The sequence below is a fragment of the Phaethon lepturus genome, unplaced genomic scaffold (assembly GCF_000687285.1).
Source record: "Phaethon lepturus isolate BGI_N335 unplaced genomic scaffold, ASM68728v1 scaffold10861, whole genome shotgun sequence".
Classification (NCBI taxonomy): domain Eukaryota; kingdom Metazoa; phylum Chordata; class Aves; order Phaethontiformes; family Phaethontidae; genus Phaethon; species Phaethon lepturus.
The window spans coordinates 49,193-58,594 of record NW_010519852.1 but is presented as its reverse complement, the minus strand read 5'-3'; the positions used below and the strand labels follow the sequence as shown (position 1 = coordinate 58,594).

Here is a 9,402-nt window from a genome sequence, read left to right as displayed (position 1 = left end):
TTCCCTACTTGAGAACGTTTTTACTCCTATGTTCTGCCATAGTGATGAGGTATGTATGAAAGATTTGAAGAGTAGTCTTAAAGCAAGACTGTATTTTTTTAGGATACCCTACTTAAGTCATGTGCATGTGGAACTGAAAAATATGTCTTCATTCTCCACTTGAGTTAGCATGCCAGAGCTGAGACCAGTCTCAGTAAGAAAATTTTAATTTATTGTAGTTCAACACAACATAAAAAAATATCACTGTTATTACAAAATCCTCTCCAGCCCTTCTTTCATGACTGCAAATCTGGTGCAAAAGTAATCTGCATGATAGACAGATAACACTATTAAGAATCTCTTTTTTTACTTTTTAAAATATAACGATACTTAAAAAAAGGTACAAAGGTTGTATTCAGATACCTTCAACACTATGTGTTCCAGCAGCTAAGTCAGGTGTATGTTTTCAGGAAGGTCATTCAAAGCAATTTACTAGGCATTTAAGATTGTTCTATGACTGTGTTCTGAATGCAAGTTTAAAAAAAAAATCCTCACACTGAGCTGACAGCTGCCTAAAGCCTTCTCACAGGAAACACTTTAAATGCTGGAGTGAGTCTGAATTCTTGGCCCTCTTAGAGTTTGTGTGTGTAAGTCAGGTTGCATGTTAAGCGTCTTGCATTTATTTGAGGCAGAATATTTTGAAGTCTTCTGGGAATGGGTACTTCACTTACTTGGCATTATTCTTAATAAAGTGTATTTCTCAAAAATGGTACTGATGGTCATCTTTCCCTTAATAGCTATAATGGTTCAAAAGCTTGGGGTTTTTTAACAAAGAGAAGACATGGATGTTGGTGCTTAATTTTAGTTTTATTTCTGTTTTGGTTTTTGTTTTTTAATCCCAAGACTATGTCAAGTAAAGTAGGTAGCCCTGGGAACATGTATTGCAAATTTGGTCTGTCCTTCTTCCAGATGAATATTCTAACTGCTGGATAATGGTCATTTTGCCTTTTACATCTGTTCTTGTTTCATGAATTCTGCAATGTTGTTGATAGTAGCCCTTCACCACAGTTAGTCCAGTGTTTTCTCTGATGCCTTATTTGTCTTTTATAGTACTTCAGACACCTTTTAAGAGGAGCAGAGTCACCAACACGCAATTCAAAGTTTAACAGGTACATATGGTAGAATCTTTACGTGTTTTTCTTTGGTTTTTAGTTAAAAGCGTCAAAATATTAAACTGTAGGAATTTTGCCACTGCCTGATATTAATTTTACTAAATTTTTAGCTCAACTTTTTTTTATGGACAAATTACATACTGAAGGAGCAAGTAATATTATAGAAGATGTCTCTTCGAAGTGTTTCACATTAAAGAATTTGAAATGTGACTTAGACCTCAATATTTGAGAAGGGAGAAATAAATGCACAGTTAGAATAAGATAACATGGAAATGAAGTGATGATTTAATGGACTGTATGTATGAATACCATTTTGTTGGTGCAAAGCTGGGTCTTGTTGGATTTCAGGTCTTACAGGGATAGGTACAGTGTACCCTGTGTCTAACCAAGCTGGTCATGCAATGGGAATCTCGTCTTGTGACAGGGAGGATTTGCCGTTTTCTCCTAGGTTGAATGTGTTTTCTGTCCCCCAACTCTTGCCGTTCATTGCAGAAATGTAGTGTCTGATGCCTTGTTCTGGGTTTGGGCTATATACTTAGAGACCACCTTCCGACTCCTTAGGGCCTGTGGAAAAGGAGAAGAGCATCTCCTGCAGTATGGATGGGTAATCTTCCACTGTGGAGTTGGATTGAGTAAGCTTGAGGTCTCGTCATTTTTTTGTCTTTCATTTTATCCTAGATGGCTCAGTCACAGACTAGCCCAACTGAATTGCTCTTACGGTCTAACCAAAAGAAGGAAAACTTCATTTTTAATTTGGATAGGCTTCCTTTCTTGGTATGAAATAAGATCCACGGTACTGTAGACGATCATCTTATTACTCTTCCAGAGGGCTAACAGCAATTTAACTTTTTCTGCTTTCATTAGAGATGCACTTAGCAGCAGCCCTCTTGATTTGCAGCATACTGTGAGGTGTATTATTGTGAGATCCCTTTCTCCCCTGCTATAACGTTCTTCAGAAATACATAATTGTTCTCTTTAATATATCTCCATTGGTGACTTCTATCATGTAGTCTTTATAGTTCTTGTAGATCCAGTTTTGGTGTAGTGCTTTCTCAGGCTGGTGCTAACAAGGTTCTGTTTCTTAGCGAAGAGGCATGGAAGGCAGCTAGACCAAACTGCATTTCTCCCCTATGTGATACTCAGCTAGGAATGGTGACCTTAAAACATTCTCCAGCTTCTGTTGAAGATGGCTAACGGGATTTTATCCAGACCTTTAAATCTGCCTTCTGCTATCTTTCCCAAAATTACTCCTGTCAAGGGTTGAAAGTATCCTGTCAAACACTTCTTGAATCTAGTTAAAGTATGAAAACATTTAAGTCACCTCCTTGGTGCTTTGCTTGCCAAAACAGAAAGGGTGAAATTATAGGCAGTTTCTACCTGGATTTTTTGAAGTATGTCTCTGGCTACAAAATAAGCAAATTTTGTTTGGGGACTGTTATAACATGTTTCCCTGGAGTTCAAACAGCATCCATAGCATTACTGAAAATATATCTGGTTTACATTTTAGAACAATTTGAATGCTCTGAGTATATGTGAGGTTTATTATATGACATACTGTATGTTCTTGAAGTGGTGCCTCAGCGATTATTTCCATGAAACTGAGGTCCTATCTGAAAGTAGTTTGCCTGTTGGAGTTTTCCTCTGCAGAATCCGGTGCAGACAATCACTGCAAAGGTGGGTGAGGCAGGGGGGAACCAACCAAAAAAAAACCCAGAAAAAAAGTTACTGATGAAATTATTCCATATGTTATCCATATGCACATACCTTATCCTGCCTTCTCTTCCCTATTCTAGCATGAGTTCCAGTTAGGAGAAATTGTATGCAGAGAGATGAGTTTTGTTCTCAGTATCTTTAATGCTTTGCTAGGGGTATTGTGTGTACTGCATAGATACTGCTGTTTAAAAAGTCAGAGCGAGTAGTAGATGTGAAATCTCAGTGGAATGTACATGTGGGGAATGTGTTGAAAGATTTCGCTTGTTGTAAGACAAGAAAATTATAGACCAGTTTCTAGAAAATACAAGTGGGAAAGTGGGAAGAAGTGACTATCAGAGTGTAATTTCTGGTTTGAATCACTTCTTTGAACTGTACCAAATAATCATAGCTTTTTGTGTACAGATAGGGCAAATAATGTGCTATGAAAACTGCTAAGGTAATAGATTAGAAGTCCCAAGTATTTCTGGAGTGTAAGGAGGTCACAAGGAGGATATTCTGATAACTTCATAACTAGCTGTGATTGTCAACAGTTTAACTCTGTAACTGGTAATTTCCCCCTATGTTTACTGTGTGTGGACAGTGGAAAAACTGGTGTTTTAAGTTCCAATTCTGGCCACTTAATTTTGGGGCTGTGGAAGAGAAGACAAGAATTCCCTTTCCCTCTCTCATGTATGTGTTTATAATACATTACTATGTTACTTAAAGGTATTCTGTGTTAGAAGTCTAACAAAAAAAGAAAAGCCATTATGTGAAATAAACTCTCGGGTTTCTTGACAGCTGTATATCTGCCTTGATTTTCTACACACCATGGCCACATATAGAAATAGACATATCCTGATTTCTCATCATTGGGATAGCAATAAAATTAAAACATTTTTCAAATAAGGGACCAAGTAGAAAAAATATTAACGATTTTGGGGAGTGTTTAAGAGTAAACCCCACAGAATTAAGTCTGTAAACAGTGTGTGCAATGCAATTGTTTGTCACCATCAGTTCCAACTTAGGTTATGTTTCCAGTTTCACAGTTAACACTACTAAAGACAGTGTAAGATGCCTTAGAATCAGTTCCCCTTGTAAAACAAAATCTAAAATTTGAATATTTTAATCCCGCATCAGTCCAGAATTCCATAGCTCCAGTGAATTAAGATCATGTGTGCAGTGATTGTGTTTATGGTTAATCCATTTAAACATCTCTGTTGGAATTACTGAGTTGAAGGCTGAGGCACTGGTTCCATGTACAAGGTTATGTAGAATGTAAAAAATACAGGACAGTTCTTAAAATTATGAAAAAAAAAAATTTACAAAAAGATATTTTAATAGTGGTTTTTACTATATCTAAAACATGGGGGCAGGGAGTGGTGTTATTACATAAAATAAGTCTAAATTGTCTAAATTAACCAGATTCATGCATGACTTCTGAACATAGGTTATTAAAAAAAAAAAAGTTAGCTGCTTGTTTGGCACTACAAGTGACTTTAAGAATTAAAGTTGCTCTCTATAAATTGTTAGCCACTTGTGCTGAATGTCAGTGAAGACCTGAAAGTTTTAATAAGTGAGGTTTTAAATTCAAAGGCCAAGATTGCGGTGATGAAATGTGCGGGTAACATTCACATTTCACTTTGTTAGGACTTTAAGTCAGGAACTCTTCTTTGTACCATGTTTCTTATTGATCTGTGGTGATGGTCAAAGCCTATTCAGTTTTGTTGGGATAGGTCTGCCAAATTTGGGGTTTATTTTTCCTTTTAACATTATTTTCTCCTGGGCTCTGAGGTAATTTATGTGCCTGTTGTTGCAGAAGTAGCCTGAGTTTGGATGACTTCCGGTAAGTCTATCTAACACTCAATAAATGTTGTGTGTTAGTTCTGCTGTGTCTATCATGACTGCATCACACAACCTTTAAAACAGCAATTAACTGTCCATTTTATTTGCAAAAAACCATGCGAATGTCTCCTCTGGACTAAACTGCATTTCTCCCCACAATAAGCTTTACTCCCCATGTCCTCTTCACAAGTGTTTAAAAATTGCTTAATTACTAATTTCACAAGCTTGCAATATATTAATATTGTCTGCTGTTATTGATTTGTCTGCTGTTATTAGTTTTTAAATATATTTGCATAACTTGAAGCTTTTTTTTTGGCGTGTGATTGCTAGCTGTTCCAAAATTTCCTTTACTCCATGTCACATTTCCAGATTCTGTTTGAGGTTTTATCTACTTGACTGCTTGTTTTATCTTGCACAGCTGTGTCCAGGATGATCATTGCCTAACATTGTGTGCAAATATAACCATTTTGTGAATATTATCAAGCACTCAAACCCATCAATTCCCCAAAATAGTTCTCTCTGCAGCTTTTCTTGTGACTGTTATAGGTTTGATTACAGCATATGCTGTTTCTTATAATGTGCTCTAGGTAGTCTGTGGTCACTCATTAATGCCTTAACAGCTGTTCAGTGGTTTGTTTTCTCATTATTTGTGCCTCTTTAAATAGTTGCTATCCAAATTCAGAAAACAATTTTTTTGTTATGGACTTTTCCTTAGAATTTATCAGTATTGCATATATTACTGATACCATTCTTGAGTCTTCAGGGAAATCTATCAACTTCATTTTACAGGTTAGGAATAAAGGTATATAGACACTTTTTATCTTTTATGTGCCAGTTCAGTGTATTGAGTTATAACTTGCTAGATTGTTGAACAATGAGGACTACTTGAGTTATAAGTGTATTTAAGTGCAGTTCTGTGAGCTCAGCATTTCCCCCAGTTGGGTGTAGGGGTTTTAGTCAGCCAAAAGAAAACGGTACTCTGACTTCACATGCATGTAAATATCTTTGTCTATACATGCAACTTGTCTGGTACTTGACCTGCAGAGGTTCACAACAGCATTCTTCAGCCGCATACCCCTGGCTGATCGCTTGCGAAGATCTGTTCAGTACGCTGAATGAGGCAGGGATTCTGTAGGAAAATTATTTTGCAACCATCCATGACTAAAAAATGCCACAGTGCACAGTGGCACTAATGCAATCTTTGGCCTGCAGTTTCCAGCTGTAGAGTGAACAAAAATTATTATTTTTTTATTACGCATGTGTGACTTCTGGAGTGTTTAAAAAAAAGAAAAAAGTAAAATGTATTCCAACCTCTTGTCATCACATCATTCATCAGGAATGTTGGAACCTGTAGACTCTCCACTCAGGGCCCTGCCAAGAAAGCAACTATAGAATGACAGTCTAATAGTGCTGTTATGTGGATCAGCACTAGAGGGAGCAGGATACTTTTCCCAATGAGTTTTGTATATATATTCGTTGACAGTAGCAGAGTTGATATGTCTTCAAAGACTTGGTCTCTAAACTGACCAGCTCCTTTCCTCTTTCCTTGCCTTATGCCTTGAACTTGACCATATCCTAGTCCCATCTCTTCCCTTCCACCTAGCCTCAATTTTTTTCCTATTTCTACTTAGCCAGTGAATCTATTAGATTTTCATCCTGATACCTGTGTTTTTTTGTATTTTTTTCTTGCTCAGCTTCTTCAAAATTTTGATCATCCTGTTGTCTGTCCATCTCTGCTAACATCCCCAGATTTTTTTCCATGCTCATCTAATCTAGTTTGTCCTTGCTCAAGGATTTTTTTCTAGACCAGTCCTATGTTTTCTCCATATGTTACCCACCCATGTCTCTGTGTACCCTTGTATTCACCAGTTTGTGCTCTGAATTTGTGTCTCATCCTGTGAAGAGAATCCCATCCTAGTTTGTTACTTTATACCTGTTCCAGTTTAGTGATTGCTCTGTACTCATTAGGCATGACCTTTGGGCTCAGCATTAGGGCAGGAAGGGATGGTTCCCAGCTGTCGAGTCGAGTCCTGGCCCCATACAGCTCAGTACTGCAGTTACAGGCAAAGCTGTATTCTGCCTTCAGTTGGAGCATCATCAGTGCAGGGAACAACTGATCTGAGCCTCGAGTACTCTTACCAAATCTTTAAGCTTGTGCAAATTAATGTTTTTGCTCAAAATCTTGAGAACTGTACAAGTTTTCACAAGAATGATGAAAACTTTAAGAGTCAAGCCAGAGGTCTGAAGTATTACCGTTCGAGAAAAGCTGTCTAGTTTTGCCTGAATAAGGTTTGTATTTTGCTAGCCCAGTGTTTAAGCTCTTGAACGAGGGTCAGGTAGGTCCTCAATGTGAAAAAGTTCAGTTCAACACAATAACATGTAGAAGTAGTTATTTAAAAATAGACTAAAATTCTTCAAACATGGATTTAGACTGCAAACAGCCAAGCAACTTTCTTTGGTTAGCAGAGGTAAGAAAGATAGATGGTGCCTGTTTGCTTTGGAGCTGATAATAATAAGAGATAGAGAAAGCAATAGATTTGGAAAAACAGTGGATTATTTATGCAATTTTAGTCATGTACAGAGTCTGGGTGAAATTATAAACAGGAAGATTGTTAGTAACACGCACATGTATGTTTTGAGTCAGCAGCTGATGTTGTCAACACAATCTTATGGGCGATGAAGATATTTTACCTGCTGGTCTCTGCTGTTCTGTTGGTACTGCTGTTCAGTAGTTAATTTTTTGTTTTAAATGAAAAAAAACCCCACAGGATACTTCTTGGTCCTCTAAAGTACTAATTGTGTTTTTAATCTCAGTAATCTATAAAGTTCTTTCGAATCTTTGATTCTGTAGTCCACTGTATTTTAACTCGCCTATCAACTGTATTTATTGAATCAACACAAGTAACCTCAGGCTGATTCCCTATTCAACAGAAATATTTTTCTTTCCAGAATTACTAGTATTTCTACATAAAAAATCTTCAGTGTCAGGTCTTGTGTAAGGGCATAAGAATCCTGTAAAATCTGTTCTCTCAGTAAAGAGTGCGCTTTCTGCCAAATTATCTTTCTTTTTCTGCACCTTGTCGCTTTTTGGATGCTTTGTCATAAGTGTCAAGATTTTAAAAAGTCTTCATCTTTCAGTCAGACTGGCTCTTCAAGCCAGGATTCTTCAGTTGCATCTGTTTTCTCTCATGCTCAGTCTTGCTTCTTGCACATTCCTTTTGTCTGTCCCTAGTGCTTAAAAGTTGAGACCTATCTTGAACCATACATGATTGTAAAATTCTAGGATGTTTATGTAAAAAAAAATTTTTAAAAATGCAGCTAACTACAGCATTTACAGTACTTGGCAAGAGTGGATAAATATTTAAATACGAGTACATGGAAAAGGACAGAGTTAGTGACCTTCTTGGTGTGCATGCCTGTAGCAATACAACAGTTTCTGCTGTCAAAACAAAATTGTTTTCATATCTAATTGTTTTTTCTATGTCCTGCATTACTGGGATACTATTATAAGACTGCTAATGTTTGCTCATGGTAAAATGTATGGGAATCCCATATCTTTTAAAAGTGTAATCAAAAAATTTTGCTCATCGATCAGAGAACAAATTTGCCATTAATTTTCGTTTAAGTGGAATTGTAAATATATTGGCTACTTGTTTATAGAGTTGTTTCTCTTATCTGCAAATGATGTGCAATGGCCTATTGAGCTGTTGTGTAATAATATGCCTTGTTGTGAACTGTGGCTTCTGTCATCCTAGGACCACACAGAAGAGAGGAGAATCATTTGGAATCAGCAGAATAGGCAACAAAATAAAAGGTGTATTCAAGAGTTCTGCAATGGAAGGGGCTATGTTGCCTAACTATAACTTAAATGATGGAGAAGATGACTTTGTGAGTAGAAACTTTAAATATGTCTTGAAGTCTTTGTTGTTGCATTTTATTTTTTCTTCCTTATTTGAAAATGTTAGGTTTCTGCCTTTGCTGCTGTCTTACTTCACTGCGGGATTTCTGTGTGCTGGCTTCTCATTAAGTTGCCTTGTTTTCTCTGCATTGGTGCACAAGCCAAGGCCATGTCCCCAATTTGTGTGCTACTGAGCTTGTTGCTTTAGTACAGAGAAATACTAAAAGTAGCAGTGTCAGACATTTTTGTAAGCAATGAATTTTTCTCTAAAAACTTGCCATGTCATTTTATAATTCTTGATAATAAGATATGCATAGGATTGCATCCATGGCTTTTCATCTGAAGCTTGCCACAAGACCTTAAAACCATAGGTAAAGGAGTGGAGAAATTGCTGTCCAGTGGGTCTGTGGTGCAGCATTTTCTCTAAAGATCATGAGGCAATAGTCTTTTCTCATTTGTTCTGGGTGTCTCTATCAACTAACATTTTTCTTTCATGCTAAACGGCAATGAATAGAGTCAATGGTAGAATTATTGCATGGGACATTGGTATCTGAAGCACAGTTGAGGGACAAATGGAAAATTTTAAAAGGGGATGAGGGGGGCAATTGGTCAGAAGCTATGGGTAGTCATGTATTTTTTACAGTGTGTCTGTCGGTTCAATGTTTTGTACCTGTTCCTAACAAACAAAACACTTAAGCATTTATCACCTTGATAAACTGTCAGCTTATTTTCCACAGCCTGAAGATAAAAGTGTAAATATGAGTTTTATATTATTCACCTTGTTCAGAATTGCTTTCAGAAGAGGATGGGAAGGACTCA

At 36.9% G+C, this 9,402-nt stretch overlaps 1 protein-coding gene across 1 annotated transcript in view; it reads left to right on the top strand.

Moving 5' to 3' along the window:
* The window catches only part of SNX14 (sorting nexin 14), a 55,699-nt gene that overhangs the window by 24,432 nt on the left and 21,865 nt on the right, over positions 1–9,402 (top strand). Inside the window, exons 13-16 of the mRNA XM_010297183.1 lie at positions 1–49; positions 1,090–1,148; positions 4,660–4,686; positions 8,441–8,573. The exon at positions 1–49 is cut by the window's left edge and continues 82 nt beyond it. Of these exons, the coding sequence (XP_010295485.1) occupies positions 1–49; positions 1,090–1,148; positions 4,660–4,686; positions 8,441–8,573 (268 nt within the window). The remainder of the gene's footprint in view (positions 50–1,089; positions 1,149–4,659; positions 4,687–8,440; positions 8,574–9,402) is intronic.